Source organism: Bos mutus, chromosome 16 (genome assembly GCF_027580195.1).
Source record: "Bos mutus isolate GX-2022 chromosome 16, NWIPB_WYAK_1.1, whole genome shotgun sequence".
Classification (NCBI taxonomy): domain Eukaryota; kingdom Metazoa; phylum Chordata; class Mammalia; order Artiodactyla; family Bovidae; genus Bos; species Bos mutus.
Window position 1 is genome coordinate 9,816,942 of NC_091632.1, and position 27,478 is coordinate 9,844,419.

Sequence of the window (27,478 nt, forward strand, 5' to 3'; positions counted from 1 at the left end):
GGCCCTGTGGGGATTCTGTTTGCTGTTTCTTTTAACCAGATGTATAAATAGATTCTTTCAGTCAAGGCTACATTCAATAGTTCTAACAAGTTTTCCTATAAAACTCTGTACAAAGAAACAATATGATGCTGAGTCAAGACCCCAGGGTTCTTAAATTACATGTTTTAAAAAAAAAAAAACCAAGAATCTTCTCTGGGTAATAGGAAAACTTTTAAGATAAGCATTTAAGGTAACTGACACTTGTGATTAATTACCCCTGAAACGAGGACCCTGGGCAATTACAGCGCTGTATTCTTGTCATCGCGCTCAGTGGCAGGCATCTCATGATCCAAAGGAATGGTCTACGATTCTTAGATAAGAGTAGCTTATGGTGTTAAACCTTCTCTTTACATATAACTGTGAGAACTGGGTACAAGGCATTGTGAGTTTTCTCTCTAGGCAAAATCGACATCCATCCAGTGACCCAAGAGAAAAACTCAGAAGCAGAACTGTCCTAAACTGGCGCTCCCTTCCCAATCCCCACGTCCTTTCCACCTCCTAAAGGGCTCCCGTGGCCGTCCATACGCTCACATCCACCCTCGCCACTGGCATCTTTGTTCCGGTCCGTGACTTAGCTCTTATTTAAATCACTGCAGAAGTCTCACGGGATTCCCTGCGATTAGCCTTATTTCTCTCCATCATTCTTCCACTGAAGTGCCAGGGAGCTCTTTGTAAATTAACAGGTCAGACTGCCCCACGGTTTGCAGGGTGGACATCATGATTTGGCTTCAGCCTCATCTTGCTCCTCAGCCCACCCCTCTACCCCCAGCCCTGCATAGCCCAGCATTTTCCCTCCAGGCCCCACAGTTGGACGGGCTCTTTTCTCTGTGCTCCTGCTGCCCTTTCGTCTTTCCCTTTTCTTTTTTCCTCTCTTCTATCTTTAAACAAGCAACAAGCTACCACCTGCCGGCCTTAGGGTCTAGAATGGCCCATCTCCTAATTCCAGGGTGTCGGGTTGACATTTATCGACTTGCTGTGGTCTAGGCTGAGCTGGGAGTTCCTTCACTCCACAATGACACTATGTGGAGTACAATGACACAAAGTCCACTCAATGAGCTGGACTTCACTCCACAATGACACCATGAGGTGGATATTATTATCATCTCTGCTTTATCTGTCAATGAGGAAACCGAGGCTCAGAGCAGAGACGTGGCCAAAGTCACACAGATCGTGGGTACATTTCTGGGATGTGCTTAGTGGTCTTTCAAGTTTTCTAAAATGCTGCCTCCTCAGGCCGTTGCTAAACATTTTCTCCCCTTCTTCCCTTTTACAGAATTTATTAGAGAATCTTGTGAAAGTGTTAGTTGCTCAGTCATGTCTAACTCTTTGCAACCCCATGGACTGTAGCCTGCTAGGCTCCTCTGTCCATGGAATTGTCCAGGCAAGAATCCTGGAGTGAGTTGTCATTCCCTTCTCCAGGGGATCTTCTCGACCCAGGGATCGAACCCGGGTCTCTGCATTGTAGGCAAATTCTTTACTGTCTGAGCCACCCAAAATTGTACTGTACACAGTTTTTTCACACTGTATTCCTGCTAGAATTTAAGCTCCTTGGAAGGAGGAACTGTGTCTTTGTGATCCCCTAATCCTTCATATTGGAGAAGGAAATGGCAACCCACTCCACTGTTCTTGCCTGGAGAATCCCAGGGATGGGGAGCCTGGTGGGCTGCCGTCTGTGGGGTCACACAGAGTTGGACACGACTGAAGCAACTTAGCAGCAGCAGCAGCAATCCTTCATATATATAGTTGGCAGTGAAATCTTTGGGGCTCATACTGGTCTTTTTTAGGCAGTTCTCCTTTGCTGCCTGACTCCATTACAAACCCTTCAGAACAGCAGGACCCAACTTTTTTGGAACCAGAGACTGCTTTCATGGAAGACAATTTTTCCGTGAACTGGACAGGGGTGAGGAGGTGGTTTCGGGATGATTCGAGCACATTACATTTAGTGTACACTTTATTTCTATTATTATTACATCAGCTTACCTCAAATCATCAGGCATTAGATCCCAGAGGTTGGGGGCCCCTATTTTAGAGCACAGAAACCATCTGTCATATACAATTTTCACCTCCTGGTGTAGAACCTGGAATGTAGTAATAATTGTTGCCTTTTTTTTTTTTTTTTTGAGTACTTAATACATGCCAGGTTCCATTTTTATAATTTTACCCCTCACAACAATACTATAAATAGCTTTTGTATCCTTTATTTGTGGATGAGAAATGTAAGAATTAAGGGGTGATTCGCCCTAGTTTACTCAGTTAACAAATGGTGGACTCGTCCTGCTCCCAAGCTGTCCACTCCACCCCCTGCTTCTGGACTGAGGTCCTGTTCAGACTGTTGACTGAGTGTTGAGGGTTGGCTGATGACAAGAACGTGGAATAACACGTTTTGGAAAAAAATTCAGTGTTGGAGGTGACTTGTTGATTCAAGTGTTACAAATCGTTTCCTAGTGACAAGGACCAATGGCCAGAGGAAAACAAATACGTCCTCTTCATTATCTGGAAGTGGGGAGACACATGAGGTACACAGAGCTCTGAGCCACAGGCGAATCCCCAACTTCCTTTTATACTTTTAAGTTTATCTGGTTTTTACCAAAGCATGTAAAATGTTCCTCAGGCACTGAGATGCCTTTTGATCAGAAGCTGCTATTGACTGGACTGACCCCAGTCTTCATGCCTCCCCCCAACTTACAGGGCCTCCCTTTCCTTAGATAATGACATGAGTGGGGAGGTGGGGTACGTGGTCAGTAAGCTTAGATTTTAAATAATCGCAAGCTTATTGGTTGTTTTCCAATGGCTCAAGAAAGAAGAGAGGAGAAATGCACTTTCATTTCTAGCAATAAAATCCTAGTAAGAGGTTGAAGTATGTCAAGCAGGTTATTTTTTGCCAAAATTAACATTAATATTTACGAGTGGCTTGTTGATTCAAGTGTCACATACTCTTTCCCATCACCTCTACGCTCAAGTCCAATTATCTTTTAAAGTGCTATTTTAAATTAGGGTTTATGTATGTGTAACTTATATTGTCTTTTACATTATAAAAGGTGAGCAGAATACTTACATTTCTGAAAAATCATTCTATACTCTCTATGGGGACAATCAGCCATCACACTGATTGACTCCATGAATTACAACACAAGCACTTAGGATTTTAACGGAGTTTCATGGGTTTTAATATGTTCTAGGTGCCAAAGAAAACATCTTGGAGGACAAGGAAGCATCTTCCAGTGAATTTTACTCCACAAAAACCATGCTGAAATCAACCCTTCCATTGATTATTTTTTTCCTCTGCATTTCTTCTAGAAGATTCTGATGATTGGACACTTGGTAATCTAGTTCAGATAATGTGTAGTGTAGCAATAGATATGTTTGAGCACCGAAGAACACGATTAAATCAAACAATGATAACTAGAAGAAAGAGTTGGTTTTAAACCTCCAGCAACAATTTCCTTTTGCCATAAGCTATTTGTTTCTATTCTACGCAAAAGAAAAACAAAAAACCAGTGGAAGGAGTCCTGTCACTCACCGGGCCGGCAGCGGCAGGTGTAGCGGTCAGCACTGTCCTCGCAGATGGCGTTGTTGTGACAGGGCTCTGACCAACACGGGGGCAGCAGGGTCTCACAGCGTGTCCCCGTGAACCCACTACCTGCGCAGGTACAGCTGTACCTGGGGAGCAAAATGAAGTCAGGACATCACCCCTTGCTCATGGGGGACGACGTATCCTTGTCCTGTCTCTCCACCTGTCCATCAGCGTGGGCTTAATACCTACCAGAAGCATATGCTTGCAGGCTTCGAGAGATGATCCCTCAAGGTTTTAGTGAAAGCAAGTCTGTTAAGGACAGCTAAGGAGACTTGCTTATCCCACACAAATGTTTTAAGGAGAGCCAAGGAGCCCCTGGAGAGCTAAGGAGACTTACCCCAAGCAAGTGTTCAGTCAAAATTACTTGAAAACCATGATTGTTTATACTTTTGTTTCCTCGCCCATAAATTGAAGGTAATAGTACCTTTGTCACAGAGTCGTTGGGATAATTAAATGTGTATATGAAGAATGAGCATAGCATGCCAAAGGGCAGAAAATACTGAATAAAATTACTGAATTGTATGAAATAGAGTAGTTAATATTTGTGAGGCGGCAGAGAATGATTTATACCATCAAGGCACTTTTTTATATAAAGAATCCAGTAATAAGGTCCCTAGTGAAATAATAAATTATGGAAAAAAGGAAAGCTTCTCATTATATAAATTGTGACTTATGTTTCCTTATTTCTAGATTACAAGAATATTTTGGTCGTGTTATTTATAATGATTCGTCGATTGAATGGGATTATCTGACAGACCTAAAATACGAATCTGACCGGGAGAGTTGTTCACTCTATGTCACTTTATATGGCCTCTCCTTGAGGATCCAGTATTGAAAAATCATGGGCTTACACACCCAGCTTAGATAAAATAAGTGTCTAGGGGGAGGACACCTATGATTTAATAAAGAGTAACAGTCCTGTTCACCCTGGCTATATGTCTGTTTACCACCAATGCAGACATTAAGATTTCACTAAGGAAAATGAAATACTAGCAAATATAAGTGACTATAATTTTTATACATAATTTTCCTAGCTAGAAATCCTCTATTCACTATTTCATTTCTTTGATTTAAAAATGCCTACTGCAAATCTCAATACCATGTGTGAGACCTTGAAGACCAGAGCCCTGAGGTCAAGCCTGGCTAGCGCACCTCAGTTCACAGACTCAGTCTCATTTACATCTTCCTTTGTCTGCAGGAACCTTCCAGGGGGCATAGTTTTTGCCTTTCCCACAAATCTCATAGCAAATGCGTTAATTATTTTGGTGGGAAAACAAAGTCAGGTCATATTTGCTGAACTTGAGATGATCTCAATATTTAGGTATTTTGAGAGAGCTCTGGATACAGTAGAAAAAGTATTCACAGCACGTACTCCGGTGAAAGAGGAAAGCTAGCAGGAAGCAGGTTTAGCCTTGTTCTGTTTGTTTCCAAAGGCATCAAAGGGCTTCCCAGGTGGCACTAGTGGGAAAGAACCCTCCTGCCAACGCAACAGACAAAAGAGACATGGGTTCGGTCCCTGGGTCAGGAAGATCCCCTGGAGGAGGGCACGGCAACTCGCTCCAGTATTCTTGCCTGGAGAATCCCATGGACAGAGGAACCTGACAGGCTATACAGTCCACAGTTTCACAGAGTTGGACATGACTGAAGCTACTTAGCACGCACACAGGCAGGTATCAAAAGCATTGTGTGACTTCTGTCCTGACGCCTCCTGGAAACAGTGAGGCCTGGCTGGAAGAGCCTCCTCTTTCCCGGAGCACTTGTGTGGGAACTGCTGCTCTGTCTGATCTGTCTGCCCATGTGTTTCCCAGTTACCAGTCTCCAGGTGTGAAGATTCTCACCACTGGAGAACGAAGTGGGTGTAACTGAAAATCACAGGCAAAGCCTGGATCACGCTCAGAGTTTACCAAAGAGGTGTTCCACCACCTTGTTCTGCTTAAAATCTGTTGTTTTCCTGGATATATTTGAAGCACATAAGACTTTTATTGCTCCCCCTTTTGAGTCTGACTCATTTTGAAATTCAGATGTGGGATAAATTATATCTTATTATTAAATAAAATTGGATTCTAATCCTCCTTTGCAAAGAATTAACTGTATGAACCTGTGGGGGTCCCCTGACTTCTCCAAACTTTAGACTCCTTGTTGTCGAGGGGGAGTTTTAAGGCCCACCTTGCCTTCCACTGAGCTGCCGGAGGATCTGTGAACACACCGCCAAGTGCTAAGCAGTTAAAACTCAAGTGTTTGATAACTCAATGCCTGTGCTTTAACTGCTAGAAAGTTCTTCCAAAAAATATTTTATATGAATTCAACTACCGTCATCCAAATTTATTATATGCCTTATATTAAGGTGCGATTTATTGTTTGGTTTTGTTTTTGCTGAGAAGTCAGTGTTAGACTCTAATTTGGAACATCACTCTGCTGGCTCAAAAGTACTCACCTAATTCCCTAAACAACTAGAAATTCAAGACATAATTAATTTAATATCACTGCCCTTGCCAACACTGTTTAGATAAAATTCCTAAAGGATTTCTTTTTCACCACTTGATTTATATGCTTGTCATTTCATAAGTACAATCTTACATTCACATACAGAATAACTCCAGCTTTGTTTTCGCATCTACCATGGATAGGGAAGGTAGATTCCCCTTTGTTTCTTCGATGTGGAAGACTGGCACTTTTCTATAACAGAAGAAATTCTAAACTGTTACAAGAATGACTTGGAAAATGCTCTCTCTTGAGACAGAGGCCCTCCAAAGGATGCATTTTTTAATAAAGCGTGACTGCTACAACCTTGAATCACTTGAAGCATAAAAAGCACTCTGAAAACGTTAAGCTGGGGTTGTGAGATCTCCAGATTCGCCAGAGGTGGTGCAGTAGCTCCTGGCCAGTGAGTGCTTTCTCGGGAGAAAGCGTACCTGTTGGCTCCGTCCATGCACAGCCCGCCATGGAGACACGGCGCACTGGCACACTCGTCCGTGTTGAGCTCACAGTGGTCGCCCAGGAATCCCGGGGCACAGTCACAGAAGTAGGCCCCCACAGCGTCCCGGCAAGTGGCACCATTGAGGCAGGGCTGGGACCAACACTCATCAACTTCCAGTTCACAGTTTACACCTTTATGCAAAAGTCGGCACGGGAAGAAAAAAAAAGGAAAAGTTTTAGCGAAGTGTTAATATTTTCGCTCTTTGGCAACGCTTTGTTTGCCAAAGCTCTTGTCAAATGTGATGTTGCCCAAAATAATTTTCCTCCTTAATTGTAATTGATATTAACTTTCTGGCAGGCTTGCGGGAAGTTCACAAAGCAGAGCAGCTGTCACTTACAAAAAACCATCGCCTGCAACAGCTTGTGGCTTTTTAGTCCGTGGAAACAAATCATTTTTAGAACAAAGTAATTGTTTACTGTACTTTTGTTGGAAGCCTGAAAGGGACTGGCCAATGTCTTTAAATTATTTTTAAACACTTAGTTTAATTAGGCATCACATTGTTCAGTGGATAAAAGCTCAGACTCCAAAGCCAAATGGCCTGGATTGGAATCTTGTCACAGCCTCTTTTAGTTGTGTGACCTTGGGAAAGTTGCTTGACCTTTCCTAATCTCAGTTTCTTAACCTGAAAAATGGGACCAACAGTTGTAATTACCCCACAGGATACTTATTACAATTCCAATGCGTTCTAAAGTGCCTAACGTAATACCTGGAGTATACTACACATTTGCTAGAGAAAAAGTACTTTCTCTTTCCACAAATATTTATTTATTGTACAATGTGCAATTATTTCCCTAGTATCCTTTTTGCATAGAAATATTTACATTTTCTATACCACTGTAAAATGTTGCTTTTAAATAGAAAATCCATTTGTGACTTAAACTCAACGTATTTAGTGCTATTATTAAAAGCTACTTCATTTTAAGGTAAAATTACATTTTAAAAAATCTGTATTTTCCCCCTCCCCAAATAGTAGGTGAAGATTATTTCCTAAGCAAGCTAAGTTTAAGATTTACAAAAGTAGTCACACTGAGATTACAAAGTATTCTACTGAATCTGTCTAAATAATATTTGATGATGCATTCATGGTTAGTCATGTCCAACTCTTTGTGACCCCATAGACTGTAGCTTGCCAGGCTCCTCTGTCCATGAAACTCTCCAGGCAAGAATATTGAAGTGGGTTGCCATTTCCTACCCTGGAGGATCTTCCTGACCCAGGGATTCAACCTGTGTCTCTTACATCTCGGCATTAGCAGGCAGGTTCTTACCGTTAGTGCCACCTGGGAAGCTGAAATAGTATTTGATACACAATAATCAAATGTGCATATAGGTTTTAAAAGATACAGAAGGGAGCTATCTATATTTGCTCATCTTTATTCCCGGGCCTATTCCCTAGGATAACAAATTGTGAATTAAAATTATAGAGGAATTTCTCAAGAACTCAGAGGTTTTTAGTAGTTATTCAATTGTCTGTCCTCTTTTCTGACAGAAAATGAAATAGGCTATTCCAGCACCACCTGCCATTTACAGCTGTGACTAGACTCTACAAATGCCGACCCAAAAAGAGACGCCAGCATGTTAACTTTGAATGGTTTTTGAGAAGAAAAAGAATTTAAATTTTACATCAGTAAAAATGGAAAGTTGTGGAATAGTATCTGTTGTAGGTAAGTGGCTTGCCATTTTTTTCACACTTTAAACTTTTTATTTTATATCAGAATATAGCCAATTAACACTGTTGTGAAAGTTTCAGGTGGACGGCAAAGGGATTCAGCCATACATATACACATATCCATTCTCCCCCAAAGCCCCCTCCCATGCAGGCTACCACATGACACTGAGCGGAGTTCCCTGTGCTACACAGTAGGTCCCTGTTGGCTATCCATTTTAAATATAGCAGTGTGGACATGACCTTCCCAAAGTCCCTGCTGCTGCTGCTGCTGCTAAGTCGCTTCAGTCGTGTCCGACTCTGTGTGACCCCATAGACGGCAGCCCACCAGGCTCCCCCGTCCCTGGGATTCTCCAGGCAAGAACACTGGAGTGGGTTGCCATTTCCTTCTCCATGCATGAAAGTGAAAAGTGAAAGTGAAGTTGCTCAGTCGTGTCCGACTCTTAGCGACCCCATGGACTGCAGCCTACCAGCCTTCTCCATCCATGGGATTTTCCAGGCGAGAGTACTGGAGTGGGGTGCCATTGCCTTCTCCCCCAAAGTCCCTAAGTATCCCTATTTGAGGTCTGGCTATTTCTCACCCGGCCTGCAAATAGGAATTTCTCTGTCAGTTTTATTTGGCATTAGTAAGGTCGGTGGCTCAGTGGTAAAGAACTCGCATGCCAAGGCAGGAGATGCAGGTTCAACCCCTGGGTGGGGAGATCCCCCAGAGGGGGAAATGACAACCCACTCAATTATTCTTACCTGGAGAATCCAATGCACAGAGAAGCCTGATGGGTTACAGTCCAAGAGCTCGCAAAGAGTTGAACAGGACTGAGCAACTGAACTCAAGGTGAAGGGAAAGACCCCTGAACTGACCAGTAGACACCGGTGTTCTCGTTCTATCTCTGAAGCAGTTTTTCAGCAATGCTTTGGTATCTTTATTTCTGCCATGTAAAATAATACAATAACAGATACATTTTTTATTTTTTAAGAATATATGAGGTGGATGAAACTGGAGCCTATTATACAGAGTGAAGTAAGCCAGAAAGAAAAACACCAATACAATATACTAACGCATATATATGGAATTTAGAAAGATTGTAACGATAACCCGGTATGCAGCAAAAGCAACAGCAAAGGAGACACTGATGTATAGAACAGTCTTTTGGACTCTGTGGGAGAGGGTGAGGGTCGGATGATTTGGGGGAATGGCATTAAAACATGTATAATATCATATAAGAAATGAATCGCCAGTCCAGGTTCAATACAGGATACAGGATGCTTGGGGCTGGTGCACTGGGATGACCCAGAGGGATGGAATGGGGAGGGAGGTGGGAGGGGGTTCATGATGGGGAACACGTGTACACCCGTGGCAGATTCATGTTGATGTGTGGCAGAACCAATACAATATTGTAAAGTAACTAGCCTCCAATTAAAATAAATTTAAATTAAAAAAAATCTAAGCTAAAGTAAAAAAAAAAAAGAATCTATGAAAGATATAAATGATCAATTCTTTTAGAAATGTTTCATATAATTATTTTTTAAATATTTGTTATTCAGTTGCTAAGTCATGTCTGACTCTTTGTGACCCCACGGACTGCAGCATGCTGGCTTCCCTGTCCTTCACCATCTCCCAGAGTTCACTCAAACTCATGTCCACCTAGTTAGTGATGCCATCTGACCATCTCATCCTCTGTCGTCCCCTTCTCCTCCTGCCCTCCATTCTTCCCAGCATCAGGGTCTTTTCCAGTAAGTCAGCTTTTCTGAAATCAGGTAGCCAAAGTATTGGAGCTTCAGCTTCAGCATCAGTCCTTCCAATGAATATTCAGTGTTGATGTCTTTTAGGATTGATTGACGTCCTTTAGAAGGCAATGGCACCCCACTCCAGTACTCTTGCCTGGAAAATCCCATAGATGGAGGAGCCTGGTAGGCTGCAGTCCATGGGGTCGCTAAGAGTTGGAAACAACTGAGTGACTTCACTTTCACTTTTCACTTTCATGCATTGGAGAGGGAAATGGCAACCCACTCCAGTGTTCTTGCCTGGAGAATTCCAGGGACGGCGGAGCCTGGTGGGCAGCTGTCTATGGGGTCGCACAGAGCCGGACATGACTGAAGTGACTTAGCAGCAGCAGCAGCAGCAGGATTTGATTTCCTTGTTGTTGAAGGAACTCTCAAGAGTCTTCTCCAGCACAATTCAAAAGCATAATTCTTCAGCACTCAACCTTCTTTATGGTTCAACTCTCACATCCTAATAGCTTTGGATTACATCTTTTGGTATTTTAGTCATCTATATTTACTAAACACCATTAACATATAAAGCCAAATAAGTGGTTTAAAACTTGTTAACACTTTCCTAAACTTTATTTCATGATGTGAATAAAATTCATATACCTATCTGTTATACACTCAGGTTACTTCCTATTGCTTAAGAAATAAGATAAATAAATTAGAAACCATTATTGTAGACACTGCAGCTCCATTTATAACAATGTCATTCAAATACTTAAGCTCTCAAGTGATCCTGATGCATGTGTAAGAACGTGTTTCAAAAGCTTAAATTCAATTTCAGTACAAACAACTCTTTGCTTTGGATTTATTTGATATGTCTTATCACTGTTAATATTGCTTAACAATGTGATTCTTATCACAGCTTTTCAGAGGTACTGATATGGGAAAAAAAGGAAAAAGTGATTTGATCTACATCTGAGTGATGCCAAAACAGCTGGATGAAAAGTGATGAGCGCAGTCAGTCATCCAGATGCTTTTGTATTTCCAGATGCTTGGCTCCATAGATGAAACATCTGGAAAACTATGATCTTCAGTTTTCATTTGGATGTTTACTGTTCTCACGCATACAGCCATCAAGTATAGATAGTGAATTGACCTTCAAAAACACACCCGAACAGTGCGGTCCAGTCTGCCTGGAGGCATTCACTTCGTAAACAGCGTCACTGAGTATGGGGCCGGGTCATTGTAACCCTATGTAGCGACAGAAACTGATTGCAGCTACTGAGTAGCCCTTCTATGGCTAATTGTCTAAGAAAAGGAAAATTCGTAACGTTAAATTCTTTCACAAAAACACCTCCAGGAGCTGAACCGATCTGTTGGAGTTGGTTTATAGTTCTGTGAATTCCATGGACGGGTATAGTCCATGGGGTCACAAAGAGTCAGACACGACTGAGTGCCTTTCACTTTCACTTTTTTTTTTTTTTTTTCTGTATGAAAGAAAAGTAGAAAGGTTGGGATAAAAACACAAATAAAAGGAACTCTGCGTCAACAGAAAAATGTACAGGACAGGAAAAAACCCTCTGACTTTATTAGGTTCGGGGACGCACTGTAACTTACACAGCGACATCGCTACGTGTACGCGGACGACTAAGGTGACGTCACGGATTCCTGACAGTCACGGGTAGTTCCGCTCTGAACTGCGTGACTTCCATTAGCTCTCAAAGACAGTTCAGACATTCTCTCACAACCAGATATTTTTAAAGACATAAATTCAAAGAAGGACTGAAATCACATGCATTTAGGGGAGGACAGGGAGACCTGGCGTGCTGCAACCCATGGGGTCGCAGAGCCGGCCATGACTGAGCGGCTGCGCCGCGGTAACAGAAAAGGAAAAGGATGAGAGATTTCCATGCTGACGCACTGGCTTTGGTGGAGAAGCAACGTTCCTGGCAAATAGTCTAAAGATGCTCCCTTCCTCCTTCTATAATTAATTTAAAGCAAAAAAGCCCTCCATCTCCTCCTGGTTCTGGCGATGCTTTCGGTGGGTTCTCCTTTAGTCTCTTCAAAGGCTTCTGGACTTGATTGTCTCTTTCCTTCTCAAGTCCTCCTCCTCCCCTCTTCTTGCTTACTTGCTACATCAATTCCCCCTTTTCCTTATATGGAAAAGTCATATTCCCTGGACGGAGGAGAGTTCACTTCAGAGAGATCTCACTTCATAGCCCTAAGGCCAACAGAAGGGCCAGCGCTGCTCCTGCCTCTGCCCGACCTCGCGGATACCTTGTGAAAAGACATCCTTGCCTTGTGGGGGGTGGGGGGTGGGGAGGCGGTCTTGTTAGAACCCAAGGAAAGTGACGTCCAAACTTCAAGTGCAGAGAGTGTCAGTCCAAGGGCACTGGGAAGTCTGCTGTCTGCGCAGCGCTGTGGTCACCCCTTCCCAAGACCACCTGCCCTGCAACAGAGAGACATTGGGACACACGTGCCCTCAGATTCCCTTCTCCAGGCAGTTCCCGGTTTGAGTTTGCTGACGAGAGGCACTTAGGGATTCGGGAGGTGGGAGAGAAGCCAGGACTCACGGGGGCAGGTGGGCTTCCCAGCAGCTCCCCGGAGAGCCTGGAGACCACTCGTTCCTACGGCTGCAGGATGGAGTGTCTGGGAACTTCCCAGAGATCCTTCAGAGCTGCAGCACCTTCTGGGGAGCTTTCAAGAACCCCCACTTCAGTGCTTTGGTGAAGATCTTTCCCAGGAATTTCTGTGACTCCCCCTGCCCCAGCCATCTGACAAGCAGGGCCAGTCTCCTGGAATTCATGGCATGTGACCTTTGCTGTCACTCAGGGCCTTGCGCCTAGAAGGGCCCTGTATGAGTTTGCCAGGGCTTCCTGGGAGGCTCAGACGGTAAAGAATCTGCCTGCAGTGCAGGAGACCTGGGTTCCACCTCTGGGTTGGGAAGATCCCCTGGAGAAGGGAATAGCAACCCACTCCAGTATTCTGGCCTGGTTCGGATGGCATCACCCACTCCAAGGACAGGAGCTTGAGCAAACTCTGGGAGATGGTGAAGGACGGGGAAGCCCGATGTGCTGCAGTCTATGGACTTGCAGAGTCGGAGACGACTGAGTGGCTGAACAACAACAAACTACTGGAAATCAAGTGGCTTAAAAAGCAGAAATCTGTTGTCTCATAGTTTCCAAATCTGAGATGGAGATGTGGTCGGGACTGGCTGGCTCTTTGCAGGGGTGTGAGGAAGACTCTACTCCAGGCCTCCACCCTGTTTCTGGGGCTTGGCTGCCAGTCTCTGACATCCTTTGGTTTATGGAACCATCACCACAATCCCTGTCCTCATCTAGGAATTAAGGGCTTACAAATTGCATTGCCTGTTCTGCATACAAGCCTTTAATTCCTGTATGAAACTCCTCATATCTGAAATACATCAAATGAATTTTTTTCCTAACCAAATCCCTATTGATATGCAGACCTAGGACAGAAAATATTGGAGGAGCACATTCAAACAAGCAGAAGTCTTCAGGGTTTGGTCCAACCTTCAGATTAAAGGAGAGAAACTGAGGGTCAAACATACAGCAGAAATGCAGGTTGAGGAGAACCCCAGACTTCTCACCCTCATCCTCGGTGACCTGGGGATTGGATGGGACCCCAGACACATGCTGGGACCCAGGAAAGAGGTTGTGAGTGTCCTGTTTTTCCTTTTAGAACTCTGAAGACATATGAGGCCACCGTAATTCCCAGGCTGCCACACCACAGAATGCGCAAACAGAGAAAACTACACGAAACCTGAATATATGGAGGTGAATGATTTTATGGAGAATGCTTGTGCAAGCCTGAAAAACTGCCAATGCTTTTTCTGGTAAGCGAAATAATCACTGCTTTCTAACACTGGGTGAGAGAATTATACAAATGTCCCTGTGGCTCTCTCTTTCCTTCTCTCCCCCTTTCCTCTGCCGCTCATCTCAGGCGAGTAGAGGAACGTGGGTTTGCGGGCAGACGGCCCAGGACTGCACGCACTCTCCACCTCCGAGTGAGGCTGCACACAGCTAACGCTCAGGGTAGGGCAGGGACGATCCAGTCATTTGTTCTTTCCAGTGTTCCTGCCTTGATTTCTCCCAGTAGGTAGAATTTTTTAAGATTTTGAAAAGTAATTGGAAGCAAAGATAAATTTGCCAGGGAATCTGGGATAGCTTCCAACTCAGTTAAATACAGATGTGATGCTGAGAGAACAGGAGCTAGAAACTGGAAAAGCATGAAGTAGCCACTGTATTAAATATGATTTTAAAAATCTACAAGTGACATGTAAATACCTGCTGAACAATACTAGGGGCTTCCCAGGTGGCACCACCTGCCAATGGAGGAGACATGGGTTTGATCCCTGGGTTGGGAAGATCCCCTGGAGTAGGAAATGGCAACCTACTTCAGTATTCTTGCCTGGAAAAATCCCATGGACAGAAAAGCCTGGTGGGCTGCCGTCCATGGGGTTATAGAGAGTCAGACACACCTGAGCACACGTGCGTGCACCAAGAACAATACTAAACGCATAACTACAGTCAGCTAATATCAGAGGTGGCACAACAGCCCTTAAGTCAGGATAAAAGAAAGCAGGCAATGGGGATTCCCAGGTCTGGAAAGTTGCAAAATACTAATTGCAGGTCAAGGGCAAGAAAGTTAAGGAAAGAGGCTCATCATTAAAACAGCTCCCCGGGAAGCCCAGTCTTCCCCGGTGGCCCTAGAGGTGAGGAACCCACCTGCCAATGCCCACCTGCCAATGCCCACCTGCCAATGCCCAATGCCCACCTGCCAATGCAGGAGATGTAAGAGACACAGATTCGATCTCTGGGTCAGGAAGATCCCCTGGAGGAGGGCATGGAAGCCCACTCCGGTATTCTTGCCTGGAGAATCCCATGGACAGAGGGGCCTGGTGGGCTACAGTCCATGGGGGTCACAAAGAGTCAGACACGACTGAGCGACTGAGCACTGCACAGCACAGCATGGCATAAATCCCAGGCTGGTTGGGGAGACATCAAGACAAGGAAAGAGTGACAGATGGCACAAATGCAGAGAGGCCCAGAGACGGAGATTCTGCTAGAGCTGAAGTAAGATTTCAATAGAAGCAAGGAAACAGAAGTTTCAGTTCAGTTCAATTCAATCACTCAGTCATGTCCGACTCTTTGAGACCCCATGAATTGCAGCATGCCAGGCCTCCCTGTCCATCACCTACTCCCAGAGTTCACTCAGACTCACGTCCATCAAGTCGGTGATGCCATCCAGCCATCTCATCCTCTGTCATCCCCTTCTCCTCCTGCCCCAATCCCTCCCAGCATCAGGGTCTTTTCCAGTGTGTCAACTCTTCGCATGACGTGGCCAAAGTACTGGAGTTTCAGCTTTAGCATCATTCCCTCCAAAGAACACCCAGGACTGATCTCCTTTAGAATGGACTGGTTGGATCTCCTTGCAGTCCAAGGGACTCCCAAGAGTCTTCTCCAACACCACAGTTCAAAACCATCAATTCTTTGGCGCTCAGCTTTCTTCACAGTCCAACTCTCACATCCATACATGACCACTGGAAAAACCATAGCCTTGACTAGATGGACCTTTGTTGGCAAAGTAATGTCTCTGCTTTTGAATATGCTATCTAGGTTGGTCATAACTTTCCTTCCAATGAGTAAGTGTTTTTTAATTTCCTGGCTGCAGTCACCATCTACAGTGATTTTGGAGCCATTTCGTTGTGAGAATTTGGGTGGTAAAACCTTTTGAACAAGGGCAGGCTCTGACCTGAAGTTGTGTTGTTGTATGGTTATAGTGGAATAGAGATAGGGGTCACCGAAAAGAAGAAGCTCAAGAAAGTCTAAAAGCCTGGTCCATAAAATTCTGCAATAGCTGCTAAATGGATTTAGATAAACCAAAAACTTACTCTGGTACCAAAACATCTTTGTAATATTTCCAAGTTCTTTTCCCATGACAATTATATCACCCCTCTACGTTCTAGTCCTATGAAACCATTTGCTTTTTCTCAAACCCATTAGGTCCCTCTACCCTCACTCAAGTTTAGACACACTGCTCTGTCTCCCTCTTCTGGAAAATTCTTTCCCGCCTATCTACCTGATGAAGTTATCCTTTAAGGCTTCTGTTAAATGTCCCATCCTTAGTGAAGTCTTGCTCATTTTCCTTACTCTTTCCAGCCTCCTGGGTTCCACAGACCGTCCACTGTTATATTTTACTTGTTACTTGCTTATATCCCACAACTGCTTTGAAGACAAAGATCCTTGCCTGTTATTAATGGTAACAGCTGGCATTCACTGAGTTTATTTCACACCAGATACTGTGCTAAGCTTTTCATGCGCATGATCTGATTTTGTTTGTCAAAAAATTATCCGTGAGGTACTACTATGATGCCCATTTTATTAAGGATGAAACTGCAGCCCAGAGAAGTTAAGAATTTAAACAAGATCAAAAAGCTACAAAGTGGCAGAGTCAGGATTAGGAAAGGAACAGCTTAAGAGGAAGACAATAGAGTCATGAACTAAATGATGGTCTTCCAGGAGCAGTGGGCTGAGAAAGTCAACTTCCCTCTTGGCCCCGAGACTCAAGGAGAGAGGAAGGAACCCTTTAATAAGGGCTGTGTGGAAAGTGCTTCCACCCAAAAAATGCCAAGTTCTAGCAAAGGCCAACAAATTAAAGGTGCATTGGAAAAAAATAAAACATGTTTTACTTATTTGCATTTGAGAAAAGACTATGGGGGCACGTGACCATTCTCAGGGAAACCAGGAAGCAGGTTTTCCCTTTAACATCTTCTCAGAAACTCTTCGATTTTGATCTGTAACTTGAGCCAGATTGCCCTTCTGAATCCAGCCATCTCCAGGACGTCTCAGCAACTATCTCACAGGCATCGTTCAGCAGTTCCAAATACCAACTCTCTCTCCTCCGTCCACCCTCTCTTCCACCCCTGCCGGAGAATAGGGTTATCATCCAGGTCACTCAAGCCAGTTTTCCAGGAATTACCACGATCTTCCTCGCTATTTCCCATGCCCTAATTAGCCATCAAATCCCGTCGTTCCTCCCCTAGAAATGGATGTAAGGTGCCATCCGCATCGCTGTAAACTTGCCCAGACCCTGTTCACCATCTCTCATCCTGTCTGACTGCTGGCTTCTCTCTTCCAAATCTCTCTCTACATTTCTTTTCTAGGAGTGATCTTTATAAAAGACAGATCTGCTTTTACCATTGTCCATGTTAATTTTTAAAAATAGTTTCTTCCTTGTTTCCAGGAAAAAGCATGTTGTCTTGGAATGCCACAGAAGCTTCTAAAAGATATGGATATCTAAAAGATAAAAGATATGGACACTGTTGGAGCCACCTGCAAGGATGGTCTCGCAGCCCACCATCTCTCACACCTCTCGACTGCACACAGCTGTTCTCCTTCCTTGTAAAACCCGCTGCTCACCCAATATACTCAATAACTAACAGGGCTCTGTGCACAATTTGCTCTTGAGTAAGAATCATGTATGCCATTCCTGGCATACACTCCTGAAGGAGTGATGTACAGTACATCAGTTACAACAGCCATCAGAGCGTATCTGCAGCCAGTATCGGGGCAGAGGCACAGAGCACACATTTCCATTACAACAATGGGTTTACGATAGAGGCCTGGGTTTCTACGTGTCACTTATAATCTTTTAACCTCCTGAAGCAATGAAAAGTCTGTGTGACTTCCTGCTCTGATTCAAAGTGTCAAGCTACCATAATAACAGTTAACAAGATATTATGAGAGATTAAGGGCTTCCCAGGTGGCGCTAGTGGTAAAGAGCCCACCTGCCAATGCAGGAGACATAAAGAGATACATGTTCAATCCTTGGGTCAGGAAGATCCCCTGGAGGAGGGCATGGTAACCCACTCCAGTATTATTGCCTGGAGAATCCCTTGGACAGAGGAGCCTGGTGGGCTACAGTGCATAGGATGGCAAAGAGTCAGACACAACTGAAGCAACTTAACACACACAAACGTGAGAAATTAGAATTGGGACTTTTATTTTCAATGGGAGCATTTTGAATTTTTATCCAATAAGATTTCTGGCTTGTGCATTTAGACACACCTTTTCTAAGGATACCAAAATGTATTAACACACTTTCTAAAAAAGCATTTGCTTAATGTAGACTTTACAAGCTTAAGACTTGTCTCTGAAAGACAATTGAGTTTCATCAGTTTGGAGACTGCTCTGTGCCACCTCACATTTTTAACTTCTAGAAGCCACCACGGACAATAAGCAGTGCCTTGGTGTTGTATATTATTTTAGTTGCAGAGGTTTTCATTCTTATCTTATATGAAACCAAAGTCATTATCAGTAATGAATTTAACCCTGATAAAACATGAAAATAGATGTATTCTTTTATTATTTTAATCATATTTATTTATTACATATTATTATTATGTATTATTATCTGTTGCTGTTGTCAGTTGTTAAGTCATGTCCGACTCTTTGTGACCCCATGGACTGCAGCATGCCAGGCTTCCCTGTCCTTCCGTATCTCCTGGAGTTTGTCTATTGAGTCCATGACACCATCCAACCATCTCATCCAGTCACCCCCTTCTCCTCCTGCCCTCAATCTTTCCTGGCATCAGAGTCTTTTCCACTGAGTTGGCTCTTTGCATCAGGTGGCCAAAGTATTGGAGCTTCAGCTTTAGCATCAGTCCTTCTAATGAATATTCAGGGCTGATTTCCTTTAGGATTGACTGGTTGGATCTCCTTGCAGTCCAAGGGACTCTCAAGAGTCTTCTCCAGCACCACAGTTCAAAAGCATCAATTCTTTGGCACTCAGCTTTCTTAATGATCCAACTTTCACATCCATACAAATAACTACCAGAAAAACAATAAAGTGGTGTCTCTGCTTTTTAATATGCTGCCTAGGCTTGTCACAGCTTTTCTTCCAAGGAGCAAGCATCTTTTAATTTCATGGCTGCAGTTACTGTCCACAGTGGTTTTGGAGTCCAAGAAAATAAAGTCTACCACTGTTTCCACTGTTTCCCCATCTATTTGCCATGAAGTGATGGGACCAGATGCCATGATCTGCCATGATCTTAGCTTTTTGAATGTTGTGTTTCAAGCCAGCTTTTTCACTCTTTCATTTTCATCAAGAGACTCTTTAGTTCCTCACTTTCCACCGTTAGGGTGGTGTCATCTGCATATCTGAGGTTACTGATATTTCTCCTGGCAATCTTGACTCCAGCTTGTGCTTCATCCAGCCCAGCATTTTGCATGATGTACTCTACATAGAAGTTAAATAAACAGGTGAGAATATACAAACTTGACATACTCCTTTCCCAATTTTGAACCAGTCCATTGTTCCATGTTCGGTTCTAACTGTTGCTTCTTGACCTGCATACAGGTTTCTCAGGAGACAGGTAAGCTGGTCTGGTATTCCCACCTCTTCAAGAATTTTCCAGAATTTTTTGTGACCCACACAGTCAAAGGCTTTATGGGTAATCAGTGATGCCAACATTATACATTTCAGCCTTCTGTAATGATAATCTTGTAATTGTAACAATTATCTTTCTTGATAATTGTTATTCCTGAGTATTGAAATAATATTAACAAATCCTTAATTCCTTTATTTTATGATATAGCAGTTTCAGAAATTAAATTCTTGCCTAGACACATCATAGTATTCCAGTTTAAACTCATAGAGTCTTGGGCCTACCGCCTCAGTTAACCAATTCCTGAGTAGGATTCTAATCTATTCAAAATGAAAGCAGTTCAAATATAATGCAAAAGGCATTGGTCAGGGTTGTGTAAACAGCTTTGGTAGCAGCAGCAATACTGAAGATGTTAAAATAGTGAAGCCACCACACACACAGCCTTAAATATTTTATGGAAATACTGTCCCTAAATTATTTCATTCTCACCAAGACCCTGACATTAGGTGTTAACATGATGCTTATTTGTTAAAGTGAGGAAATGGAAACTCAGGACTCTCATTGTTTACCGTCATCACGCTGCTGGAGAAGGTCCAAGCCCGGCCTGGAATCCTGTGTCCCGTTCCCCACGTTGCACACTGGCACCCGTATGGCCGCACCCTCCTCTCTCAGACCCGTGCACCTGTGCACAGCTGCAAGGCACTGAGAGGAGAGCCAGAGAGGGCAGGCATTCAGGACGGAGCACGCCGTCCACACTGCCAGCTGGACCACAGGCCAACCAGCAGCAAACAGGACGGGAGAGACACCACCTCTTTCCAAAACGCCGCCGCAGCCCTCCCCCTTGTTCTCAGCTCGCTGTGACTCACACAAAAACAATAATAAATGCAGCCAGAGTACAAGAGTCTCAGCTCCACATCCTGGAGCTGGTGCACCCTGCTCTGCTCACGGACCACTTCTTCTCCAGAGTGTTCCCTGACTCTGAGTGGCATCTTTCTTCCTGCTTCCCCAGCACTCTGTTCAGAGAGAGACTGTAATTTTTGTTCACACGCTTTCTCCCTGAATAGGCTGTGAGCATTTTGTCAGGGATAAATTCTGTCTTAGCCATCTTTAGGTCTCCATGGTCTGGCACAGTGTCCAGTGCTTGCAAAACTGTGATGAATATTTTCTGAGCAAATAGCATTTGTTACTTTGTGCTCTCATTCAACAAACATTTGTCAACAGCAAGAAACTGCATTTCTCATGAAAACTATTTCAAATGGTTCTGTTCCTGAGCAAAGCCCTGAGCAGTATTTAACTGCCTTTGCATGACCCCACCAAAAATTCGTCAATTTCACAATTAAGAGCGTATAGGAAAACTACCATTTTCCTTTGATAAAATAAAGATATAGGCTGTGAAATTCAGAATTTCTCTTTAGGCTGTTACACATTATTTGCCTTTGGAATTTGAAAGATAATTCTTATGGGTGTATTATATGGTGAGTAAAATTTGAGGTATCTAGGTAGGTACTCCAGAATCAATACTTAAGTGTTCTTTAAACTGGTGCCTCATATATTTATATAAATATGGACTATCTATGAAAATTATTCCTGGTAATGGATATAAGTTCATTAAGTTTCATGTCTTAATTTTGCAAATAGGATTACACTTTCAACAAAAAACTTTCAATAGTAATGGTAATAAAAATATTTTCCATGAAATAAGATCATATTTTACATAATACTTTTATGTTCCCCAAATTATTTTCATGACCATTCAATCACACATTTGATTCACCATAGCTTCAAAGTGATTTACCTGAACAAAAATACATTAAGAACAGATGGAACATCAAGCCTAGGTGAGAATCTCCACATTGACTGAAATTCAAATTATGCCTTTGATAAATGCTACTGTAATGGCAGTGTCAGAGCTGGCTACCTTTTGAGGACTATTGGAAAAAGCTTAGAGAAGAACATGAAGAATTATCAAAAAAAAAAAAGAGAGAGAGAGAAGGTCTTATAGTCTTATAGATTTTAAGTAAGTAGCATCTATATCATGTGATGTGGAGAAGTAGAGTAAGTTTCAGGTGTGCAGAAAGAAGCTGCATGATAACACGGTTTATCCGCCAGCCTCTAAGGGGGCCTTCCCTGTGGCTACAACTATTGTGAAGGGCAGACCCGTGCCGAATAATCTGGATTTCCCACCAGAGGGCAGAAGAGAGCAGGCCAGGGAACGCGTGCTCTCTCTTGTTTGCATCATTCATGACCCTTCAGTGTTCATTTCTGTCCTAAAATTTAAAGGAAACAAGGTGGTGGTGTTAAAATGTGATACTTCTCTTTCACTCTTTCCTCTTAAATAATAGTCCACTTGCTTGGATTATTATATCACCCTTCATTGGCACTCTAATCCTACCCTAACCTCTCCCTTCAGTGTATCCTCAGCACAAGGAGCAGAGTGATTTTGTTAAAATGCAAGTCGAACATTTTCAGTCCTCTGCTCAAAACTCTGCAACAAGTTTGGGATTAACAGATGCTCAAAACTACATATAAAAGAGAAAAACAACCGAGACCTACTATATACAACAGGGAACTATATTCACTATCTTCTAATCACCTATAATGAATGGAAAAGAATCGGAAAATGATCCATCCAAAAGACGGATCACTTTGCTATACACCTGAAACTAACACAATAGTGTAAATTATACTTTGACACAAATTAAAAAAACTCCAAAGTCACTCACTAATGATTGAATGAACTCAAATATTTATTTTTACCCATATCATTTATCTGGAACTTTTTCTAGTAAAAAAAAATTACTATATACATGCACATACATATGCAGTACATATAAAAATAAATATATAAGTGTGTGTGTGTTAGCTGTGTCCAACTCTTTGCAACCCCATGGACTATAGCCCGCCAGGCTCCTCAGTCCATGGGATTCTGCAGGCAAGAATACTGGAGTGGGTAGCCATTTCCTTCTCCAGGGGATCTCCCCAACTCAGGGATCAAACCCGGGTCTCCCACATTGCAGGCCAATTCTTTACTGTCTGAGTCACTAGGGAAGCCCTATATAAAAAATAAAATATAAATATATACAAATGCATGTATAACTACTTTGGGTTGATCCTTGTCTTACAGGCTTTGCAAAATAAGAATCAAAGATGTCATGTGACAACCCATTTAACTGTTTACATCAGTGTTCTCTCAAAGTGTGGTCCCCAAACCAGCAGCAGCAGCACCACGTAGGGGCTTGTTATAAATGCATGCTCTTAGACCTCACCTCGGATCTATTGAGCTGGAAGCTGTATTTTATTAAACTCTCCAGGTGAGTCTGTTACATGCTAAGATTTGAGAACCACTGAAACAGATTACAAATTCATTAAGCTGGAAATGGCAATTGAATATTTAATGCATTCTCATTTTCATATTAGAGATTTCAAGTTTTTTGTGGGTAAAATAAGTTTGAAAATATTCTGGCTGTGATAATATCAGCAAGTCTTCTTCCTAATGATGTGAACACCTGTTCTTCCCTTACCTGCGTTTAGTCCCTCATCCAGACTGGTCCTAATGTCTTACACCTGGTATTGCAATGCTTTCTAACTAGTCTCCATGTACTAACTAGTCTCCATGTATTAACTAATCTCCACATACTAAGACATTTTCTTGAATAAAAAAATAAATTTTCATACATTTTTGTTTGTGAAATGAGATGCATCTTACAATCAATAAATACATTTATTACAGTGCTTTTTCTTATTTCCCCAAAGATTATTTTTATATCAAAGATCTATTTCACTTGAGGAACCAAGGTATTTTCCTATACTGCTTCGCTTCATCATGCATCCAACTGGCATTCCCCCTGCCCTCTCATCGCTCTGTTTATCTCATACTGCAGGCATTTTTAACATGAAAAAAGTTTATTAGTCAACCGGGCTAATTCTAAGGAAGATGTCAATTTCAGAATGATCCACTGCAAACACTTGAACTAAGAGCATGTCACTAAGGTGAGGCTGTTAAGGTGGCCCCTACTCCAGTCAGACTGGTGTCCCCGTAAGAATAGGGACGAGGACACAGAGGTGCACAGAGGGAAGACCACAAGAGGCATTTCACATTTGGGATACATCCTTGACATCTTTTATGCCAAATTTAGACCACTTAAAGGAAACCTTACAATTCAATTAAAATGTAAAAGTAAAAAAAAAAAAAAAAAAACCACATACACTGTAAAACATAATTTTTCAAGCTATGTTTTTGCAATTATAAGGCTGTTGTAGAAAACTAATTTATATGGCTGAAACATTTGCCTTTATGTCTGTTCCTTTCAGTCACCATTCATGATATTGTACTAGGAGCAGGAAACAGGAGATAGTATCTTAATAAGCTATAGTGGTTTTCCAATGTGACTTTATAAACGGATGCAATCCCAAAAGCAGTCCTATAAAAATTTACTTCTCATTTTTATTCAAACACTAATAGAATTGATTTTGATGGTGAGCACACTGTAGTGTATACAAAAGTGGAAATATAATGCTGTGTGCCTGAAACATGTAGTGTTATAAGTCAGTTACCTCAATAAAAAATTAAAAATTTTAATAATTGAAATTCAATTGCTGTAACTCAAAAGAATAGACATGATAATATGGAATATGAACAAAGGGTTTTTCATGAGGTAGTACTGTTTTATGAGCTACTTTAGTATGCCTGTAATTTTTAGCATATTAGATAATTTAAAGATACTGAACAAAATAATTTTCCATGGGACACGTGTTCTACCATCGTAAAGTATGCATAAAGTAATAGAGAAAGTAAAATCTAGTTTAATATCTATTTACACCAGTTTTGTTACTAGGAAGAGTACCCAGAAACAAGGAAGAATTAATTAGAACAATTCACTAACAGTTTATTATTTCACCATGATTCACTGTGCTGAGTACTCCTCTTTTTAATTCACTAACTTAGTATAATAAATACTCCCAAAGTATTGATGAATTGAAGAATAAACAGAAAACATGACTTCTGTTCTTTCAGAACTAACACTTTAGTGGGAGGAGACAAAAGCACAGATAATCTGAAGAAGAGGACAGAATACAGGGAGTTCTTTAATAGAGACGCAAACTACTATGGAAGTAATAACTAATCATAGTTACTTGGTGGCTCTGATGGTGAAGAAGCCACCTGCAGTGTGGACACCTGGGTGCATCCCCGGGTGGGGAAGACCCCCTGCAGAAGGGGACTGCAGTATTCTTGTGTTTCCCTAGGGTCTCAGATGAAAAAGAATCAGCCTACAATGCAGGAGACCTGGGTTCAATCCCTGGGTGGGGAAGATCTCCTGGAGAAGGAAATGGCAACCCACTCCAGTATTCTTGCCTGGAGAATCCCACGGACAGAGGAACCTGGTGGGCTACAGTCCACGGGGTCACAAATAGTTGGACAGGATTGAGTGACTGAGCAGGCAGGAGCCTTATAATGAATGAGCTACTTGTTACTCTGTTACTAAATCAACATCAGCAGAAACTTTGTGAATAGATAAATGGGTTTATTATTTGCTGTTTCCATGAGATTCAGCAAGAAGTGGCTTTTCAAAATAATAAAATCATGACTTATCTCAAAGGCCATTCTCAGTCAGCCTTGCTATCCTTGGTGTGTTTGTCACACTCTGACATCCTGTGTCCATCCGTGGCCAGCCCCACCAGGCCGCCCCACGGCCCTGGGAGGAAGGGCGTCTGCTCTGATGGGGAGACTGGACTGCCTTGACCCCGAAGCCCAGGTCCCAGACGCCCTTTAAGTCTAGACTGCATCTACAATAACAACAGTGACAAAGTGGATTTTGAGTAGTTTAGGAGGCCCCCTATCTGCTGATGAGCTCCTATCAAGGCCATGTTCAGAAGCAGTTGGATGGGCCATTCAAGGTCTCTTCTGCTTCCATCGCATTAAGCAGAGGGCTAGGTTCCCCGCCCCGGACTGGACCCCACTTACCAGAGAACCCGCGCGGGCAGAGGCAGGTGTACCGTCCGATCTCGTTGAGGCACGTGGCCGCGTTCCGGCAGGGCTCCGACACACACTCGTCCACTTCCACGTCGCAGTGCCGGCCTTGATAGCCCGGGACACAGAAGCAGGAGTAGCCGTCGCCTCTGTCCTGGCACACGGCGCCGTGCAGGCAGGGGCTGGACGCGCACTCGTCGAGGTCCAGCTCGCAGAACCTTCCCGCGTAGCCAGCGGGGCAGACGCACACAGGGGGCCCGGGGTCCTGGTGGCAGACGCCCCCGTGCAGGCAGGAGCGGGGCCCGCAGGGGCCAGCGGCGGTGTCGCAGCCGGCCCCGCTGTGCCCGGGAGGACATCTGCACCGAGAGCGCCTCTCCCCCGGGACGCGGGCGCACGTGGCGTGTCCAGGACAGGGGCTGGAGAGGCAGGGGTCCTCCTCCTCCCCACAGTCTTTGTCCCCGTGAACGGCTGTGTCTGAACAACGGCAACTCTTGTCTTTTGAGAAATCCTTGCACGTAGAATTCTTTTGGCAAGAATCGGAGAGGCACTTGGTGTCATTTTTATTGCAAAAGGAACCTACAAGGAAAAACATCAGATGAAGCATGCAAACAAATGGTGGATGATAAAATTAAAGAACATCCTTACTTCCACTCTTCATGCACCTCAAATGATCTCATTAAGAGAATGCAAACTTGACTGCATTCTAGCGATGAATTTGTCAAATTATGTCTAATAACGAGCTCTGTCATAATGATGATTTGTCATTTTTTTTCATATAGCTGCTAGTAAGAAACAAAAATGACTGGCTTCAGATTCTTTGCTTCTCTTGCATTTTCCTTTTCTCAGGTAGAAGTGCTGTTGAGGGATGGGGTGGATTTTAAATTGCCCCATAATCCCTAAATTTTGAAATTCACATTCTCTCATGGAGGAATTTGGGTGTATCCTGGGAGATGAGATACAAAATTGTCTCTGAATATACTGTCTAACTGAAACTAATATTTGAATGAACACAATACTTTGGCTTATGACTGCTTTATTACAATCATCATGTGTGGTCTAAAAAGAAAAGCATAGAAGAATGAAAATATAAAATTAAACACCAACTATTTGCTGAAGGTTTACTCTGTGTACCAAGCACGTCAGGTGTTTCCATATATTATTCATAATCGTCCCAGCAACAAATATTATGTGCATCGTACAGATGACAGGCTAAGTCCCACCGAAAGGAAGCAGATGTAAAGTGTATGGACTTCCAAATTTCTGAAAGCTTCTCTGTTCTAGGGAAACATTTTTGAAATTCTCATTGGAATGATGACCAGCAAGAAAGCAATACTTCTGTGATTTTTTTCCCAAATTCACTGGATATCTACATGTGTATAATTTTCCCCTGAATCTACACATATTATGATCACAGCATTGTTATCTTCTTAATTATGTATATTGAGAAGCTGTTTGATTTGGCAACTCAACCACATCAGATCACAAAACACTATCTTTTGTGTATGGATTTATCTAGTACACCATTCTCTTATTTTTACTTCCAGTCTCACAATATTCCTAATATAACAGTGGGTAATGGTCTAGGCTTATAATTTTAAAAATTATGAAATGAATAGTCTGCTCTTAGGAGACATAAATCAACTACTGTCAGAAGAAAGTAGCATGAAAACTTTGAGAAATATGTAAAAGTGGTAAATCTCTTCCTGCAAAAGGAGAATTGGTTCTCTTTAATGTGGTCTGGTCATCAAGAGTGTGATGGGAAGATGGAAAGCTAGCGATTGACTGGTTCATCACACAAGAGTGAGGGTTTTCACAGTTCTCTTGCTTGGAGTCTTTCTGGCAGCTGAAAGTTCCCCTCCAGTGCCTGTGCACAGAAGGTTAACATATGCTTATGTGTTATCAGGAGGGTTGATCTGAGAGCAGACCTTTTCTAGTCCCTGTGGAAAAACTCAACCAATCATCCTTTTCCCATAGTTGTTTTTTTTCAAGCACTGGCTTTCCAATCACATCGTCAAATGTATGACTGGCTTCTAGCTGTTCATGTCTTAGCCACAATGTCACTTTCTGAGAAAAGCTTTCTCTGAACCCCTTTTGTAAACCTTTATCATGTTTTACTTTCTTATATATATGTGAAGTGT

At 42.8% G+C, this 27,478-nt stretch overlaps 1 protein-coding gene across 1 annotated transcript in view; it reads right to left on the bottom strand.

The window, feature by feature from the left end:
• The window catches only part of CRB1 (crumbs cell polarity complex component 1), a 161,183-nt gene that overhangs the window by 128,451 nt on the left and 5,254 nt on the right, over positions 1-27,478 (bottom strand). The window contains exons 2-4 of the mRNA XM_070384375.1: positions 25,335-25,916; positions 6,526-6,721; positions 3,560-3,699 (exon numbers count right to left, since the gene is read on the bottom strand). Coding sequence (XP_070240476.1) covers positions 3,560-3,699; positions 6,526-6,721; positions 25,335-25,916 — 918 coding nt within the window. The remainder of the gene's footprint in view (positions 1-3,559; positions 3,700-6,525; positions 6,722-25,334; positions 25,917-27,478) is intronic.